General features: G+C 37.3%; 1 protein-coding gene across 1 annotated transcript in view; it reads right to left on the bottom strand.

The window, feature by feature from the left end:
- The window catches only part of NDUFA9 (NADH:ubiquinone oxidoreductase subunit A9), an 81,725-nt gene that overhangs the window by 51,456 nt on the left and 8,537 nt on the right, over positions 1-21,732 (bottom strand). The window contains exons 6-8 of the mRNA XM_053718737.1: positions 20,357-20,459; positions 11,401-11,468; positions 11,113-11,189 (exon numbers count right to left, since the gene is read on the bottom strand). Coding sequence (XP_053574712.1) covers positions 11,113-11,189; positions 11,401-11,468; positions 20,357-20,459 — 248 coding nt within the window. The remainder of the gene's footprint in view (positions 1-11,112; positions 11,190-11,400; positions 11,469-20,356; positions 20,460-21,732) is intronic.

Genomic DNA, 21,732 nt, shown 5'->3' on the forward strand with positions numbered 1-21,732 from the left:
TGATGACTGTACCATCTTATCCAGGATGACACATTATGCTTTCCAGAATACCAGCACTTTTTCTGTAAATCTGCAGTTCTTAACAAGTTTAAGTACTCCAATGTTATTCTATGATTGGCCAAAGGCATTGCTTGGCGTGCATTTTAAAAGTTTCTCTATCCCTCTGTTCAAGGGTATTATATCACTGTCTGTGCTCTGAGTGTAATTATAATTGCTGCTAACTTTTGTGTACGACTCCCTGCTGTCTCCAGACCTGTCAATGGATCAGGAATATGCCCATCTCTGTGTGTGTACATATTTGTGGTAGTTAAATTATATGTTGCTGCACTGTATGCTTATTTTTTAAATAATTAAGTTTGGATATATTAAAGAAATTTACTAAAATTTGGTATAAGGGTTTGACTTGCTAAAATTGAAAGATCAATTAAAAGGTGACAGTAAAGTCATAATAAGACATTCATGATTTAGACAAAGCATACAATTTTAAACAACTTTTTAATTTACTTCTATTCTATAATTTGCTTACTTCTCTTTTTATCCTTTGCTGAAAAGGTTTATCTAGGTAAGCTCAGGAGCAACAAACAACCTATGTTCTAGCGGCTGAATATAAAATATATATATATATATATATATATATTTTAAGAGGAAGTGTCACTCACAGGGTCTTGAAAATAATCTTTATTGACGTTTCGGGTGTTACCCCTTTATCAAAACAGCACAATAATAACCATCATACTCACCCACCTTAAATACCCCTTCATATCAAACAATTAGTGCGGTGTTCACCCCGGCACCCGGAAGTAAACTGCCGTCACGTGACAACACGTCACGCCTGTTGGCATAGCAACCGGACGCTCAGCTGTGAAAGCCAAGTCTAAGTTAAAAACATAGACAGAAAAGTGACAGGAGCAATGTGAAACATAATGTAGTTACAGTACATTGAAGAGCAGTTATGCCCAATATCAAGATATAAACAATCTATGTGCTCAGGATATCATAATCATGACCGTAATCAGCATAATCCATACATCATAACTCCATTCGGTCTAAGCACTACGCCTATCACTGGCAGAGCAATGTTATAATGCACACCGTGGGGGGTCAATGTTCTCATAATAGAGACCATAATCTGTAACAAATCACAAGCATAGCAATCATAATATTATGCAGGCTAAAAGGCAGTCAATAAGCAGTGCAATAAGCAACCCCCTGGTCGCCCAATAGTATCAGGAAACGACAACTTAACCGAGAAAGCAAGCCAGTACATAGATCTCAGACTCAGACAATTCCTAACTCAACTTCCATCATATGTGAGAGATACCATGGAAGTATTACAAATCATTCAAGATATCCATATTTCCAAAACAACATGGTTAGTAACTTCGGATGTCGAGTCTTTGTACACTAGCATAAATCATCAACTTGGACTCAATGCTGTAAAACACTTTCTGAGTATGTCATCAGAAGAAAGTCAAGATTATAATGAATTCATGATAAATCTACTTAAGTTCGTGTTAACCAAAAATTATTTTCTTTTCAATAACAAATACTATCTTCAAACCCAAGGAACAGCGATGGGCACTGCATGTGCACCCACGTATGCCAACCTGTTCCTAGGTTGGTGGGAACAAAAACATGTTTTTTCAGATACAAATGATCAATACACTAAATATATCCCAATGTGGGTTAGATATATCGACGACATCTTATTCCTGTGGGAAGGACCGGAATCTGAATTGGATAATTTTCTGGAACATCTAAACAATAACAAATTAAATATAAAATTAACTTACGAAAAAAGCTTAACCAATATATCCTTTCTAGACTTACTCATTCAGAAGAACCCTGATGGTACACTCTCAACAGACCTATACAGAAAAAGAACAGCCACCAACAACGTATTACATTCAACCAGCGCACACGCACCCAATACCACCAAGTCGTTACCCATTGGGGAATTTCTTAGGATCAAACGTAATTGCTCAGATGAGCAAACCTTTAGAAAAAGAGCCACAGAACTGGAAAATAGGTTAAAAGTGAGAGGCTACAGTAAAAGGTCCATTCAAAAAGCTAAAAAAAGAGCATATAATACACCCAGATCTGACCTATTGAAGGTCCGACCAAAAAAACAGGACAACAAAACAAGATTAGTCTTGACCTACAATGACCAATCACAAGAAGTCATCAGAATCATTCAAAACAACTGGCATATACTACAAGCTGATCCAATTTTAAAAAGTATAATTGGTCAAAAAGCAGAAATCAGCTACAGAAGATCAAGAAATCTAAAAGAAAGATTAAGTCCTAGCCATTACATCAAGAAAACTAAACCAATAAGAACTCCAGAGAAAGGCTCTTTCCCCTGTGGAAGCTGTTCAACTTGCTCACACATGATGAAAAAGAAAAAAACGATCACAGACAGATTTGGCAAACCACACCAAATCAAAACATACATAAGTTGTAACACTGTGGGACTCATATATGCCCTCCAATGCAAGTGTCCCTATACTTATATAGGAATGACCACTAGAAAGTTACACACAAGAATCATGGAACACCTAAGAAATATTCGTAATGCTCCCAAAGATTTACAAAAAGATAAAAAATTAACATCTGTAGCATCTCACTTTCTAAAATACCATCATTGCAAAACCTCTGAACTGGAATGCTACGGCGTCCAAAAGCTGTCCCTAGGACTAAGAGGAGGAGACCTAGAGAAGGCCCTCCAAAAGATAGAAACTAAATGGATATACCTTATGGATTGCGTTCATCCAAAAGGTTTAAATGAACAAAATAACTATTCAATGTTCTTATAATGCAGAAAAAGAAAATATGTCATTCAAATCATGCACGAAAAATCATACAATGATATTAATAAGCCTTGGTGTCCCTTTAAGAGCTCATATCTAAATAGTACAAACGTTAAGGTTTCTTCTGTAAAATAACAAAATATATTCAGTAAAAACTATTACTCAAAATTCACCAATCAGAATTTAATAAATGTAATACTCACACAGTTAGTATTTCCAATCTTATTATATTAATAAATTACTTCACGTTGTGTTTTTCACCTCTCCTTCACAGTCCTAACACTCATCCCTTACTTTGTAATCACGTTCACTCCTTTCCAAGTCCCCCTTTTCACTCGACCCCCCTTGTGTCTTTACCCCCCATTTTGTATTCACATTTATCCCTTTATCCCCTACATCACCTTTATCACCATCCAAGAGCACATTACACCGCCACTCACAATGACAAGCCAAACTTCACCGATCACTCACATTTCAAGTATGACACATGTTTACAATATTAAACATAACTACACATATAGAGTGATAAAGTATTGCACCTCAGTAGGTCTAAAAATCCCCCCAATACAAACGTCTTACATAGCTACACTAGAAGGTTATATTAACGTTGTCACAAGAAATTGAAATCGCTAATTCAATTTTACAAAAAGAATACAAATCTCCCTAAATCATTCTATTCAACCTAAGTAGCATTGAATAAATATATCTTCACACGTAGCACCCACTTCTCTTCTCTAAATCACTGCAGAAAGCTTATTAAAAGCAATTCTCGCATTATCTTCACAACAGTTCACTGTCACGCTCGTTACCCAAAAACAACCAATTCACACCTCCATAAGTTAATATAACATTTATTACAGAAGAGTGCTCTCAACATAAATAGAATAAAAATCTATCAGTAGTATGTGCATTTGCCCGAAGATGATAGATTGGGAAACAACCTAGGTTTAATGTAGAAGAGTCTGATTGATTTATTCAACCTAAGTGCATGCAATATACATATGATACCCTCCAAAATAAATTCTCTTCATCCTCTTATTTATCGATATATTTACATCAATTCATATAATAAATAATATGAGAGATACTAATAAAGAGTCAATATTAACTTGAAACTTATATGAGAAATATTAAGTTAAAGTACTTGACTGTATTCAGCCCATCTATACACATTATACATACTATTTATAGTATAAACATATATCATGATTCAATGTAGTATAGCGGACATTTATGAAAACATGTAAATGTATTACGGTTGATATCAATCTAACAGACATAAGCCTCAAGGACTTCAATCACCTTACAAACATACTCCAATAACCCTATAGAATACATTATCAGTATTAAACCAAAGTTTAAGAAGCAATCCTAACAAATCTAAAGAATAAGGCATCCATTCAGATATTGACGTAATTCAAACAGCCGTCAATCAAACACATAGGGATTCCGATTGGCGACCAACTGACGACAGGGTGGAGCAAAGCCAATAAATCACCGAAGATTGTTGCGCGCGTCACCCTTTGAAAAAGCCGGAATTACAAACGGCGAAACATGTTAGGGAGAGGTTGACATCTCGATTTCAACCTATTTAGTTTTTTAATTTTCAAAAGAACGTAGAACCTAGATAACAAAATGAATGTATGAATGAGTATTGGGGAATAATTTAAAATAAGTTGGGGAAGGCTGATGTGGATGCTTCTATAGTCAGTAATATAAACAAACGATGTGAATGCAAGGATAACCAAACAAACAATACAGTGTGAATGAGAGAAAAAAAGTGTGACTCTGAACTTTACTGAGTAACCGCTGGCATATAAGTTTCAGTATTACTTGACCTGATTTCACTACAATTTATCAGACGATAGTGAATATTTTAAAGACCACAAGACTGCTATATCTAAAATATACCGGCTCCCAAGCAATACTGCTGGAAATCGGGGGACAATTACAGACATAGCCTAGATGTTATGGTTAACAAACTAAGACCCGTACTTGTACAGTCCACTCAACAATATAATTATTAAGAGCTCTATAAAATGAGTGAAATTATCTAAGCAAGCTATCAGGGTCTAGATATATAAAACCATCACAGTATTATACAGTCAGCAGCATTACCGAATAATACAAGCGAACTACAAGAATTTATAAATGATATTGTGAACAAATATTGCACCAGCAAGTAGGATATATTACTGAATGTACCTAACATATACAATAGTTTCAGTAAATTAAGTAATAATACATAAGGCCAAGTGTAGTGACTCTCAAGAAAATTCTAGAAAAATATACAAAGATATATAACACACTGAATCACACAAAGCTGTAAGTAAGTCAAAGTCAATATATATATATACTAAGGGGAAAGCGTAATCAGCCCTACATTGACTTGATTCTACAAAAAATACAACCAATAACTACTCTGATCGAAGTTTGTAATTTCAACACTTCACAAGTACCCATATGTAATAGAAAAAATAGGTTGAAAAAGAAGCACAATAACAATTAAGCTACATTGCCACTTTAGAATATATTTCACAAGTATCAACCTATATAATCTCCAACTATTGATACAAAGTATCTGCACCAACGAGTTAAAATAACAAACTGCATATGTATGTATGTGTTTATATGCACGATTTAATTCTGCAGATATATTTACTCAAACAAGATTAAGAGAAAAGATATAACAGCTTGTGTACAGACCACAATGCCCCAGGAATAAGGGGGATGCTCCTATCGCTCTTATAAGGACTTAGATAAAATTTGCTATTTAAGCATTATCTAAAGGCATTTATCTCTATAGCGCATTGTAGCCAGATATATATATTTTTTCTCAATACTTGAATTCCAGCATATATAGTATAATTTCATCTGCACGTGTACACAACACCTAAATCTTAAATCATAAAAGTTTATTCTCTTATCAATTCAATTAAATACGATACTATATTTTCCTCAATCTGATATACAAGCTCATTAGAGGAGGTGTACATTATTCAGTCTTATCAGAGAGATATAATACCCAGAGCAACACCATACGTATGCACATCAATAATTTGATACAGTAACGTAGTTGTCAGAGATAGAAGAGAATCCACACTTATATCAGCTCTTCAGATAACCGTATTTCAGTATCATAATATCTGAACACTGATACCCCTCTTTCATTTCGTTACTCCACCCAAATACTAAATAAAGGGTACAATTTAACCCCAATTTCTAAGTTCTACGCGAATTTGTGTTTTTAATTGTATGTTATTATTTCCTTTTTTTTAAGTGTTGAAATAAAAGTTAGGTTTTAATTATAGATACACGCTGCTCCACCCACATTTTCTTCCTTTTCAAGGTTTTTTGATACCTAATGTAGGGGACAGTAAGTGCTAATAAATGCAATCTGCTCTTGGAGCCAGAAACTCACATTTCTGACTCTACTTTTTTCTGAATCATTGATTCTTGCATAAGCACTCCAGCAAGTACCCACTGTAAAATTGAATGTAGGTACAAACTAGCAGTCCCTATTCACGAGTGTAGTGCGGTTGCAATCTTTTGCGTCTTCTAGTAGTACACATACTGTCAGAGCAGTATACCATGGCCATAAGTGTGGCTAACATGAGTCTCATAAACCGCTAATAAGCATCTTTTGGAGTGTTAAGCACATAGTTGCAACCACTCAGTCCATAGTGGACCAATGTTTCAAACTATTGTGTGATGGCATGTACTGCCATATCCTCAAGCCGATGTCCACTCCTACGTACTCCAACCCATTGTGCACAACATACCCTCCTTCCTGTTGGACTCAGCATCCATGCTTAAGCTGATATTGGATCTACCTCCTTTCACTGAGAACGCCTGGCTGGTCACCTTGTATGTGACCAGTCTGTATACTGCCATTCCCCACCAGGAGGGAATAGCAGCTACAAGACGACAAGTACCCATATATAGGGCCACCCAGGGATGTATTATGTGAAATGCTGAGATTATGCCTAGAACTCAACTACTTCCGATTTGAAAGATCCTTCTATTTAGAGGTGGCAGGTACGGCGATGGGGTCTAATATGGCCCCATCATACGCCAACCTGTTCATGGCAGAATTTGAGAATGAAGTCACCCAATTGTTTAATGATGATAGGATACAACTATTTAAAACGGAATATTGATGACCTGTTCCTCCTATGGACAGGGACAGAAGAGCAACTGCTAAATTGGTTTGAGGAACTGAATAAAGTACATCCGAGGGTCAAGTTCAAGATACCGTATATACAGTCTATTGACTGTATGACAAACAGTCAATAGACTTTCTGGACTTAAGAATCTTTAAACAGGATGATATTCTCAACAGCACTCTGTTCAGTAAACCAACGGCTTGAGGATATGGCAGTACATGCCATCACACAGTGGTTTGAAACATTGGTCTACTATGGACTGAGTGGTTGCAACTATGTGCTTAACACTCCAAAAGATGCTTATTAGCGGTTTATGAGACTCATGTTAGCCACATTTATGGCCATGGTATACTGCTCTGACAGTATGTGTACTACCACTGGTCTGTTATTCTATATGGCTACCTCTGCTGTACTATATGGGCTAGGATGTTAAGATTATGCCCTGGGGTATTCGGTTACTTACTGTGCTCCTGTCTTGTGATATACAATTACATCCCTTACTTTTCTCAGGTTATGTTAGGTTAACGAACTCTATATTATACGTAACGTACCTAGAATGCCTTTTAGCCTGCATAATATTATGATTGCTATGCTTGTGATTTGTTACAGATTATGGTCTCTATTATGAGAACATTGACCCCCCACGGTGTGCATTATAACATTGCTCTGCCAGTGATAGGCGTAGTGCTTAGACCGAAAGGAGTTATATGATGTATGGATTATGCTGATTACGGTCATGATTATGATACCCTGAGCACGTAGATTGTTTATATCTTGATATTGGGCATAACGGCTCCTGTCACTTTTTTGTCTATGTTTTTAACAATGTTTTTAACTTACACTCGGCTTTCACAGCTGAGCGTCCAGGTTCCTATGCCAACGGGCGTGACACGTTGTCACGTGACGGCAGTTTACTTCCGGGTGCCAGGGTGAACACCGCACTAATTGTTTGATATGCAGGGGTATTTAAGGTGGGTGAGTATGATGGTTATTATTGTGCTGTTTTGATAAAGGGGTAACACCCGAAACGTCAAAGACTTGTTGGATTATTTTCAAGACCCTGTGAGTGACTTCCTCTTCTACAGATTATTTGTACTTTTGAAGTGCACCCGGGGCAAGGAAAGCTTTACAAAGCTATTTGGAGCTGGAGTGCTGCTACACTTTTGAATATTATATATATACACACACTAGTCCTAAAGCCCGTGTACACCGGCCATTTTTTGCAGTACAGTGGTCCCACCCCTTGCTCTCTCCCCTTCTTTTGCTGTCTCTCTCCCTCTCTCCCCCTCTTTTGCTGTCTCTCTCCCTCTGTTTTGCTCTCTCTCTTCCCCTCTCTCTTGTGCACTCTCCCCCCCCTCTTTTGTGCACTCTCCCCCCTCTCTTTTGCCGTCTCTCTCCCCCCTCTCTCTTTTGCCGTCTCTCTCCCCCTCTCTCTTTTGCCGTCTCTCTCCCCCCTCTCTCTTTTGCCGTCTCTCTCCCCCCTCTCTCTTTTGCCGTCTCTCTCCCCCCTCTCTCTTTTGCCGTCTCTCTCCCCCCTCTCTCTTTTGCCGTCTCTCTCCCCCCTCTCTCTTTTGCCGTCTCTCTCCCCCCTCTCTCTTTTGCCGTCTCTCTCCCCCCTCTCTCTTTTGCCGTCTCTCTCCCCCCTCTCTCTTTTGCCGTCTCTCTCCCCCCTCTCTCTTTTGCCGTCTCTCTCCCCCCTCTCTCTTTTGCCGTCTCTCTCCCCCCTCTCTCTTTTGCCGTCTCTCTCCCCCCTCTCTCTTTTGCCGTCTCTCTCCCCCTCTCTCTTTTGCCGTCTCTCTCCCCCCTCTCTCTTTTGCCGTCTCTCTCCCCCTCTCTCTTTTGCCGTCTCTCTCCCCCTCTCTCTTTGCCGTCTCTCTCCCCATCTCTCTTTTGCTGTCTCTCTCCCCCCTCTCTCTTTTGCTGTCTCTCTCCCTCCTCTCTCTTTTGCTGTCTCTCTCCCTCCTCTCTCTTTTGCTGTCTCTCTTCCCCCTCTCTCTTTTGCTGTCTCTCTCCCCCCTCTCTTTTGCTGTCTCTCACCCCCCTCTCTCTTTTGCTGTCTCTCTCCCCCCTCTCTCTTTTGCTGTCTCTCTCCCCCCTCTCTCTTTTGCTGTCTCTCTCTCTTTTGCTGTCTCTCTCCCCCCTCTCTCTTTTGCTGTCTCTCTCCCCCCTCTCTCTTTTGCTGTCTCTCTCCCCCCTCTCTCTTTTGCTGTCTCTCTCCCCCCCTCTCTCTTTTGCTGTCTCTCTCCCCCCTCTCTCTTTTGCTGTCTCTCTCCCCCCCCTCTCTCTTTTGCTGTCTCTCTCCCCCCTCTCTCTTTTGCCGTCTCTCTCCCCCCCTCTCTCTTTTGCCGTCTCTCTCCCCCCTCTCTCTTTTGCCGTCTCTCTCCCCCCTCTCTCTTTTGCTGTCTCTCTCCCCCCTCTCTCATTTGCTGTCTCTCTCCCCCCTCTCTCTTTTGCTGTCTCTCTCCCCCCCCCCCCTCTCTTTTGCTGTCTCTCTCCCCCCCTCTCTCTTTTGCTGTCTCTCTCCCCCCCTCTCTCTTTTGCTGTCTCTCTCCCCCCTCTCTCTTTTGCTGTCTCTCTCCCCCCTCTCTCTCTTGCTGTCTCTCTCCCCCCTCTCTCTTTTGCTGTCTCTCTCCCCCTCTCTCTTTTTTGCGGTCTCTCTCCCCTCTCTCTTTTGCTGTCTCTTTTCCCATCTCTCTTTTGCTGTCTCTCTCCCCCTCTCTCTTTTGCTGACTCTCTCCCCCTCTCTCTTTTGCTGTCTCTCTCTCCCTCTCTCTTTTGCCGACTCTCTCTCCCTCTCTCTTTTGCTGTTTCTCACTCCCTCTCTCTATCCCCATCTTTAGAGCTCTCTGTCTCGGCCGGCATCTGGCCCCGCCCGCGTCACACCCAGCCACGCACCCACTACGCACCCGTCCGGCCACGCCCACTCCACCACTCGACACACCAGGTCAGTTGGAAGGCCAAGTGTGTTTGTCCTTGCGCCGCAGTCTCTACTGCGCATGACAGCTGCAGACAAACACACTTGGCCTTTTATTATATAGGATATATATAGATATATATATATATATATATATATATATATATATATATATATATATATATATAGATATAGTCTTACCGTCCAATGGTCATCCTCTGGGTGCATAAATATAGTAAATATTCCGCACAACAAATGCACTCTCAGGACATTCAGTAAAAGAAAATTCACACATTTATTGGAAAGTTTTCGGGGATATATATATAAAAATATATAAATAACTTGGCTTGAGAAAGGGCAAAGCCCAAAACATTGCCTATGTTTTCTTGCTTGAAAATCACTAAAAAAAATTTTTTGAGTGCTGCAGCTCTTTCTTCTATTATATATATATATATATATATATATATATATATATATATATATATATATATATATATATATATATATATATATAATATCTCTCTCGATTGTCATTGGCTCACCTATGTGCTCAGTTAGAAACCAGTAGTGCATTGCTGCTCCTTCAACAAATGATACCAAGAGAATGAAGCATATTTGATAATAGAAGTAAACTGGAAAGTTGTTTAAAATTGTATGTTCTACCTAAATCGTGAAAGAAAATTTTTGAGTTTCATGTCTCTAAGAAGTTTTTAAGAAGCTTAAAATCACTTTCTAAATGCTCTAATTAATTAGAACATGTAATGCTTATATTACTGGCCTTTTTATCTATGTGTTTAAACCCCAGCTCATAGACGCAATACAGTGGAGATTGTCTGCTACATTGGTACACTACTCTAATTAGCTCACCGTTTGTGTCCTGCACTCTCCTTTCAATGCAAAACATTTTTCTTAAAAATAGCTTTTCATGGGTTAGATTTACTATCCATGCAAGTGGTTCGCAAGTAGTGGACCTGTCCGCCTGCAAATCGCTACTTGCGATGTTGCATCAGCATCGCACGTCAAAATGTAATATTGTACAAGAGGATTCTTGTGTAATGCCGCACCCCTGCTCCGGCACAACCAACTGCGCTAGAGCAGGGAATGTCAAGTACCCCGAAATAACCAAAAAAATTCTGTGAATGCAGCGTAATAAATTTAGCCCAAAAAGTGTGATAAAAACATTTTAAAGGTATGTGATCCTTTAATTCTAGATGCAACTTACCCAACCAGTGCATATGTTTTTCCAACAGAGTCAGGGTCTTTGATAGTATTAATAATAGCCTTGGCTACATCAACTACCTACAAAAAAAAAAAAAAAGTAATTGGAGCACTTGGAAAAAATAAAAAACATTACCAAAAATGCACCTAACCGGTAAGCAACCCACAAAAAATAATCGTAACATATTAATAGATTTACCAGTGAATAAACCGCATTCCTGTAGCCCTGGAATATGCCAAAGGGTCTACGGCACTAATGAAATAGCAATAGAAGATAAAATAATATACTTACATAAATAGGTTGCTTCACAGTCTTTTTACCAAAGGAAATGAGAGGAACACCTCCAAACCAGCGCATATCTACAAATAAATAAATTAAAAAAAATACAGACACAATGTTAATAAATTATTTCAAAAGCCATCAGCTTAGGAAACAAGATGTTGGAACTTTTAAAGCAGAGAGTGACTAATATACGTAGGCATAGTTACTAGACTAACTTTTTTTTATAGATAATTTTTGGACAAACATCCTTTCCTACCTTCCTGTTGGCTACAAGGTAATCACTGAAATAAAGCACAAGAAAATATTAGATTGTTGTAAGAGGTGGGTCAGCATGTGACCTATTTATCAAGAAAGTAAGAATAAGTTTTACATATTCTAATCAGATCAGGCTTTGTAAGTTAGGAAATATTAAATCTAAAGTACAACAAATTGCTGATTAAGAAATAAGACCACAGAGCTAAGTCTGCTTTATTGCATGGTTTTAAAATGGGTGAGAGGCCTACAAGCCCCATCTTGCACCCACCACTCTGAAATTTGGTGGAGGATCTGTGATGACCTGGGGTTGCTTCAACCACCCTCCCATAGACAGGAGAGAACCAAAGAAAAGGGCTTATAGCACTCACCCTCAACGTAATACAGTATTAGGATAAAACTTAACCTTTAATAATTACACACAATAATATAAAAAGAGAAGCTGCAGGATTACCTGCTAGATCCTACCCACCACCATTAATAACAGTTGTTTCACACACCCGTTTCCTGGCCAATAACAGGATACCTCTGCTTCAGGTGCCAGGGGTGTACACAACAAATTAAATATACTTTTACTATTAAAACAAACGCATTTCGGACGTTATCTGGCCTTTCTCAATGTTTAGTAAGAATTGACAAGCCGAATAAGCAGGTATTGCAGCCTTTTAAACATCTCACTAATTGTACCCGACCAATCCCAGTGTAGGGCGTTACATTGTCCCTCCCACTTTCCAAAGTTGTCCGCTAATTGGACAACTTTCACAAATGAGGAGAGAAAAGCACTAAAGGAATTATCTAAAATGTCTAATATACCGATCAAGAGAAGCGACAAGGGGGGGGGGGGGAATATAGTGCTATGGCCCAACTGCTATGTATATGGAGGAAGCAAAAAGACAGTTAACTAATACCAACAATTACAAAAGAATTCTTGGTAACCCCACTGAGACATTTTTACAGCAGTGTAACAATATAAATTACAGAGGCTCTTGATAATGGTACCATTGATCAAACAGAAAGTAAATTTCTAATAAGGCAAAATCCTAAGGTAGCAACATTTTATATGTTGCTAAAGGTGCACAAAAATCTGTTATGTCCCCATGGTAGACCCATAGTGTCAGGGCTAGACTCCTTAACAGAATGTGCAAGTCAATACCTAGATGCTAGATTTAGAAATATAGTAACCTCCCTACCATCATACACCAGAGATTCAATGCACATATTAAATAAGATTATTGACAAAAAATAGACAAAATATTATGATAGGGAACTTAATATTTTGTCTAGTGTATACCCAAATAAATGCTTTCTAATTGCTCCCCTTGTGTTAGTTGTGAATTTAGTACTAGTAGGATAGTTAATTTTGCAGGTTGAGGAACCTATATCTAAGTATTATATCCGGTTATTTTTATATGGTATTAGTTAGTGCTGGACAGGAATTGCTTTTTTACCTTCTTATTTAATATATATACAGGTAGCCCTCAGTTTATGTCAGGGTTAGGTTCCAGAAGGAATGGTTGTAAATCAAAACCGTTGTAAATTGAAACCCAGTTTATAATGTAAGTCAAAGGGAAGTGAGGGAGATAGGTTCCAGGCCCCTCTCAAAATTGTCATAAGTAACACCAAATACATTTATTTTTAAAGCTTTGAAATGAAGACTTTAAATGCTAGACAGCATTATAAACCTAATAAAATAATCACACAACACAGACTTCTCTTGCATTTTTTCTGCAAACAGTTCTTTCTATGAATTCCAATCCGGACTGAGTTAGACAGGAAGATCTTGTTCCTTTGAAATCTGCTCGATAGCTCAGGTCTGGTTAAACTGATTAATTTCAGCTTGCTTGGCTTTGCTGCAACACAAGCGGACAGCTCCACCTTCTTGCTATTTGAATAAATGCGCCGTTTCTCAATGCTTTTCAATAGCAGTCACATGACTGGAAAAAAAGGTTGTTATTGTGAAACGGTGTAAATTGAACCGTTGTAAAACGAGGGCCATCTGTATGTATGTATATATATATATATATATATATATATATATATATATATATATATATATATATATATATATACACACACACATATATATATATATATATATATATATATATATATATATATATATATATATATATATATATATATATATATATATATATATATATATATATATATATATATATATATATATATATATATATAGTAGTTGGAGTCCAGCACCATAAATTATGTTTAATTTTCAACCTGTGTGCTTGTCACCAAGGAGTATCAGCAAAACTCCAATGTACACAGTCCATATAAAGAAAATGTGACAGCACCACAGTACAAAATTCTTCTTTAAAAGGTGAAAAATGTTCTTTATTAGGATATAGCAACCATAAAAGCGACGTTTCGGACCTACATGGTCCTTAATCATGTATAGTTAAAAGACAATTAAACAAACATTTAAAAAGGGTATCTGGGCCAATCAGGTTTCAGTTCTCATTGCTAATTGGTTTAACCCATACCTATCCAGGTTTTACAAACTACAATATAATAGTGACACCATAATTTAACCAAAGGGGAGTGGGAGGCTATATCTACCTTGAAAAATAATAAAAATATCACTATAAAAAATGCTGACAAGGGCGGAGCGATAGTGGTATTAGACACTGACTACTATATACAGGACATCTTCCAACAATTGTCAGATGGAGGGGTTTATGAAATATTGGATCACAATTCACTCAGTGAGATACAGAAAGAGCTTAAAGGTATACTAGATAGGGCTTTAGGACATAACATCATCTCTAAGCAAGTCTATGATTTTCTGTTCAATAAATACCCCATAACACCAGTTTTTTTTACACACTGCCCAAAGTGCATAATAATCTTTCCCACCCGCCAAGACGCCATATTGTGGCTTGTACTGATTCTGTATTTTCTAATGTTTCCATTTTTTTGGATAAAATTCTTTTTCCTTTTGTTAAACAACAAAAATCTTTTATTAAAGATACAAATGATTTTCTCACAAAACTTACAGGGGTTGAAGTAGAGGAGACATGGTTAATCTTTTCACTAGATGTGGTAAATCTCTATACCTCTATCCCCCATGAGGCCGGTCTAATGACTATAAAAAGCTTTTTGGATGACAGATTATATAATCTATCCCAGATTGATTTTGTTGATGACATGTTAAGACTTGTACTATATTGTAACTATTTCCTTTTCCAAGACACTTACTACATGCAAAAACGAGGAACAGCTATGGGCTCCAATGTAGCCCCCTCATATGCCAATTTGTTCATGAGTGGCTTTGAGAACAAATTTGTCTATAGCAATCAGCCATTCATCAGCTGTTGTAATCTGTGGCTAAGATATATTGATGATATCTTTGGCATATGGGGGGGCTCATTGGAGTCTTTATTACAGTTTGTTGAAGATATGAATGCCTCAATGGTGGGCATTAGATTCACACTTTCATTATTCTACATAACAGGTTATTTTTTTAGATACCACAGTATACAAGCATGGTAGTAAACTAAGCTCTGATCTTTATACTAAACCTACGGATAGAAATACTTTGTTGAGATATGAAAGTTTCCATCCTGAGACTGTATTTAAATCTATACCTAGGAGTCAGCTACTTCGCACAAGGAGAATAGGTAAGGATCAGGGTATATTGCCAGAAAGATTAAAATCTATGGGCAATAAATTTATCCAAAGAGGCTACCAAAGGGAAACCATTAATAAGAGCATCCAGGAATTGGATGAAAGACAAAACAAAAAACAAAGTATAACAGAGAAAGGTTCAAACAGATTGGTTTTCTCTATGGAATACAGCAATAAGAGCAATGATGTCTTTAAAATAGTGAGGAAATACTGGAACTTATTGTCGAAATATAATCCAGAAGTTGATTCTTTTAAATTGCCCCCTATGCCATCGTACAGAAAGGTAAAAAATCTTAGGGACAATATTGTCAAAGCAGATGTAGGCACAATTAAATCCCCCGGTATTAATTACTTGACTACACCAAATAAGGGTTGTTATCCTTGTCTTCATTGCGCACAGTGCAATTCAATTATAAAAAGGAAAATTCTTGGCACAAAATGACAAAAGGAAACAATATACCATTAATGGACTATACACATGTCAGACCAACTATGTAATTTACCTACTCAAATGCCCATGTGGTCTTTGCTATATTGGCGAGACCACCCAGGCCGCCAGGGATAGATTTAGCCAACATAAAGCTTCTATTAAATCAAAGGACCTATCACTTCCTGTATCTGCACATTTCACACATATGGGACACGCAGTCAGCCAACTTCGTTTCCAAGTAATTGACCATATCCCCAACCATAGAAGAGGGGGTAATAGGGAACGAAAATTTAAACAAAAAGAGGTATGGTGGATTAAGCGTTTAAATACATTACATCACCATGATCTGAATAGGGATTATGATTTGTATTTGTTTTTATAATTTTATAACATGGTATATATTCTGGCACCATTAGAGGTCACTATTATATTGTAGTTTGTAAAACCTGGATAGGTATGGGTTAAACCAATTAGCAATGAGAACTGAAACCTGATTGGCCCAGATACCCTTTTTAAATGTTTGTTTAATTGTCTTTTAACTATGCATGATTAAGGACCATGTAGGTCCGAAACGTCGCTTTTATGGTTGCTATATCCTAATAAAGAAAATTTTTCTTCAGTCTGCTTTTCAGCAGGTCCCCTTTACGCCAAAGTTTTGCTGTTCACACAGCTTCTAAACTTAGCTAGGGTTAGTGCAGTGATTCATAACCATCCCAGGAAAGACTGTTTCATGGTTTTTGCCACTCATCAGCTGGGAGAAGGTTAGAATCACTGCTGGGTGAAGTTGATTCCGGGCAGAATACAACAACATTTTATATTAGGGGGAGATAAAAGGTGAGTTTAAAATCCTCCACTACGCACAAAATATAGAAAAAATAACTCATTGTGTAGTTCATTAACACATCTAGACAGGCCTAGAGGCTTGTTTTCCCACAGAAAACCTCTGAATTACACTGTTTCCAATGCAGCAAAGGATTCTGGGTAAGATATGCAAATTAAGTACACAATGACACACCTTTTTACTTCAGTCTGCTTTTCAGCAGGTTCCCTTTACGCCAAAGTATCGCTGTTCACACAGCTTATAAACTTGATCACTGCACTAACCCTAGCTAAGTTTATAAGCTGTGTGAACAGCAGACTGAAGTAAAAAGGTGTGTCATTGTGTACTTAATTTGCATATCTTACCCAGAATCCTTTGCTGCATTGGAAACCGTGTAATTCAGAGGTTTTCTGTGGGAAAACAAGTCTCTGGGCCTGTCTAGATTTGTTAATGAACTACACAATGAGTTATTTTTAATATATTTTGTGCGTAGTGGAGGATTTTAAACTCACCTTTTATCTCCCCCTAATTTAAAATGTGTGTACACACACGCACGCACGCTGGGAATCAGGATCCGGTGTGTATCCTCAGTTGTCCACAACACTTAAAAGGGACACTGAACCCACATTTTTTCTTTTTTGATTCAAGTAGAGCTTGCAATTTTAAGCAACTTTCTAATTTACTCCTATTATCAAATTTTCTTCATTCTCTTGCTATCTTTATTTCAAAAAGGCATCTAAGCTTTTTTTTTTTTATCAGAACTCTGGGCAGCACTTTTTTTATTGGTGGATGTTCACCAAAAATGGGCCGGCATCTAAACTTACATTCTTGCATTTCAAATAAAGATACAAAGAGAATGAAGAAAATTTGATAATAGGAGTAAATTAGAAAGTTGCTTAAAATTTCATGCTCTTTCTGAATCACAAAAGAAAAAATTTGGGTTCAGTGTCCCTTCAAGCCAGCACGAAGAGATTTGAATAATAACCTTTAATGTATCAAAACATAACGTTTCGGCCTCACATGGAGGCCTTGGTCACAAAAACACACATCACAGGCATACAACACATCCCAAAGTGCTACCTTATATACCTGATATGCTAAACGATGCCCAAATTCATGGAGAACAGCTGAAAGATCTAATTGATCAATGTGTCATCACAGTGAGACCGTAGTCGTAACAACAAACAGCACCACATAGGTATTTGCATAAACAGCAGACTACATGTCTGCATTATGTGATGACGTCATACAAAATGGCGTTCTTTGTCAAGGGAACGTGTGTATGCTCGTAAAATACAAAGCTTGACAACACAGCAACAGCTTATCAGAGCACTGGAGGCGGAAACACCGCCCCCCAGCTAGACTCGCGTCACCATGGCAACAGACCCCAAAAATAATTTTGAGCCTAAGCATAAACGGTTAATATAATTAACTAAACAATATTACACATACAATACCGATCTGAATTGTATGTGTAATATTGTTTAGTTAATTATATTAACCTGTTACGTTTGGGCTCAAAATTCTTTGGGGTCTGTTGCCATGGTGACGCGTGTCTAGCTGGGGGCGGTGTTTCCGCCTCCAGTGCTCTGATAAGCTGTTGCTATGTTGTCACGCTTTGTATGTTACGAGCATACACGCATATTTTGTATGACGTCATCACATAATGCCGACATGTGGTCTGCTGTTTATGCAAATACCTATGTGGTGCTGTTTGTTGTTATGACTACGGTCTCACTGTGATGACACAGGGATCAATTAGACCTCTTTCAGCTGTTCTCAATGAATTTGGGCATCGTTTACCATTATCAGGTTTAGGGGATGGGGTATATAAGGTAGCACTTTGGGATGTGTTGTATGCCTGTGATGTGTGTTTTTGTGACCAAGGCCTCCATGTGAGGCCGAAACGTTATGTTTTTATACATTAAAGGATTATTCAAATCTCTTCGTGCCTGCTTAAGTGTTGTGGACAACTGAGGATACACACTGGATCCTGATCCCCAGCCCCTTTTCCTTGATATTCCTTGATCAGAAGAGATAGAACAGCATGCAAATTACTCTTGGGTCTCCCTAAGAGTAATGGGGGAAACCAGATGTGGACTCCTTGCACACTCGCCCTTAGAGAGATACAACTGCACCTCACTGACGAGGCCCACAGTAGGCCGAAACGATTGTCTGGGGTTGTTGTTTCTCTTGTTCAGAGAAGAATAGCCTGGTATTTTGGTGCTGGACTGTCATTGGGCAGAGTCAGACTGATATGCTACAGGATATTTTTTCTCTGTGAAAAGGCATAGTGTGCTAAAGGAACGCGTACCCTGAGTTGCAATAGAATAGAAATAGAAAACAGGCATGGAAGTTATTCTAGCTTTTGTTTTATCTCAGGAGTGCTGTTCTCTCTCTTTTGAGATACAGGTAGCCCTCAGTTTACGCCGAGGTTAGGTTCCAGGAGGAATGGTTGTAAATTGAAACCCAGTTTATAATGTAAGTCAATGGGAAGTGAGGGAGTTAGGTTCCAGGCCCCTCACAAAATTGTCATAAGTAACACCTAATAAATTATTTTTAAAGCTTTAAAATGAAGACTTTAAATGCTAAACAGCATTATAAAATTAATAATATAGATTGTATCATCATCAAACTAAGTTTAATGAACAAAAACATTTGCTAAACATCACCTAATAAAATAATTACACAACAGACTACATCATCATCAAACTACGTTTAATGAACAAAAACTTTTTTTACTTGCATTTTTCTGCAATCAGTTCTCTGCATTGTTAGCATGTTAGATAATATTGGGTCTGCACCTATTCTATGCATTTCAATCTGCAGTGATTAATAGGCAGTTAGGCACCCTCACCTCAAGCTGCTAGACAAGAAGATAATAGGGAAGTGCCTGCTATATTTTGCTTGGTAGACCTGGTCTGATCTGTGTACACAGATCAATTTAAGGCTGTTAAGTTGCATAACTTTGCTGCAAAACAAGCGGACAGCTCCACCTACTGGCTATTTTAATTAGTGCATTGATTTTCAAAGCTTTTCAATAGCAGTCACATGACTGAAAAAAGGTTGTTATTCTGAAACGGCGCAAATTGAACCGGTGTAAATCGAGGGTCACGTATATATATATACACACACACAAGGATTTAACAGCGCCTATATATCCACTACAGCTTAAGATATGTATAATAATAATGATGAAAAATAGTAAACTAGACAGTTCATATAAGTCCTTAAAGTGTATTTAGTCTGTGGTGGATCTCCAACATACAGTTGATATGAAGTAATAGATGGTATTTAATACCCTTACCAGATAAGGGTATTAAATACCATCTATTACTTCATATCAACTGTATGTTGGAGATCCACCACTGACTAAATACACTTTAAGGACTTATATGAACTGTCTAGTTTACTATTTTTCATCATTATTATTATACATATCTTAAGCTGTAGTGGATATATAGGCGCTGTTAAATCCTTGTACACACATTCACTCTTACTGACTGGGGTTATACATCTCAACCAGTATTTGTCTTATATAGCTGCCATTATATCCTACCCACTCCTGACTAGCGCCTACTACAGAGTAACGCTTGTGTCTACTCAGTTTTCTGAGTGGCCACATTCTACTTGTACCTTTATATATATATATATATATATATATATATATATATATATATATATATATATATATATATATATATATATATATATATATATATATATATATATATATATATATATATATATATACATACATACACACACACATACATATACACACCATCATTAAGAATTATTAGAAAGATTCATACTTGCATAATGATTGAAATATCTGTCCTCTCTGCCATATATTTCTGAGGGCTTCAGTATTATGGCCTCTGGGAACTCTTCTCTTACAACGTTCTCTCCAACAGCCTAGATTTGGATAAGCAAAACAAAAAAAGGTCAAATTTAACTACAGTTACATATTCCCAAATCCAAAATTATTCTGAAATCGTTTAAATTAATATTTTTTAAAATTATAATAAATTGCCATTTTCCCCCCTAGAAAGCAATAAAAGTTATTTGTTGGGTGTTCTTAAATGCAAATGCTAGTCTGTATTTATCTAAAATAACAACTATTAACTTTCTGATAACAGTACTGTGCTATCTCTCTGATTGTACTATGTATACAAAAGTATTAAAAAGGATATAAACTGCCTTTAGGTTGCATGCATAAGCTCTATTATGACATGTAATTATTGCCTAAATGACAAAAGATATTGTTGCCTACACTTGGTGCCATCCCCTCTCTCATTTTATAGATATAAATATACAAATATTCCGAAATCCAAACCATCTTCCGACCCAATCAGTTTAGATAAAGGGGTACCTGTGCCATGCTATAACTTAAAAGAGACAGTCAACTCCAAAATTGTTATTGTTTAAAAAGATAGATAATGTCTACCAGTTCCCAGTTTGCTAGAAATTTTGTTTTTCTTTGTTACACTTATAGATTTAGATATAATTACAAATAATTGCTTTCTATTTATTCCAAAAGAAATATTGTAAAGAAACATGATATAATGTGTCTGCTTTCCAACATGATTTAATAATGTTTTGTTTGTGTTTAAAAATTAGACCAGTATCGGTTTAGATTTCTCACATATGTCTCAATTCTGCATTGTTATTGTTGTTTCTGGTCAATACAAAAAATTTGGTTGTATAACCATCTAAAATTGTAATTTTGTCAGAAAAATTTGCAGGGTAATACTATTTCAGAGCAGACTATGGATATACTCCTTAAAAACTTTGCATTTTTATGGTCTCCTTTGCTGTGGGCAATTAGGGCCAGATGTAAATAAACTCCTGTAGCACTTTGCAGAGCCAGGTGGGAAAGATTTTAGCTACCTTAAATATTGAATAATTTCACAAGGTCTCCATCACAGCACATCTATATTCCCAAATGTAAACCGGTTATACAACCTGCTACACACTGCCAAACTATCTTACGCTATTAATAAACCTACTCCTTTATCAGCGACAATTATTCCTCAAATTACCAGAAATAAAAAAAACATTAAAAACTGTGTATACCCCACAAGACTGGCATGTTAGCAATCTCTATTAAGACTGATAATTGGAGAGAATCCTACACAAGTTCTCTTAAAAATGCATGGGAGTCAACTTTTTCTAGACACTTTGTAAT

Source organism: Bombina bombina, chromosome 6, assembly GCF_027579735.1.
Source record: "Bombina bombina isolate aBomBom1 chromosome 6, aBomBom1.pri, whole genome shotgun sequence".
Classification (NCBI taxonomy): Eukaryota; Metazoa; Chordata; class Amphibia; order Anura; family Bombinatoridae; genus Bombina; species Bombina bombina.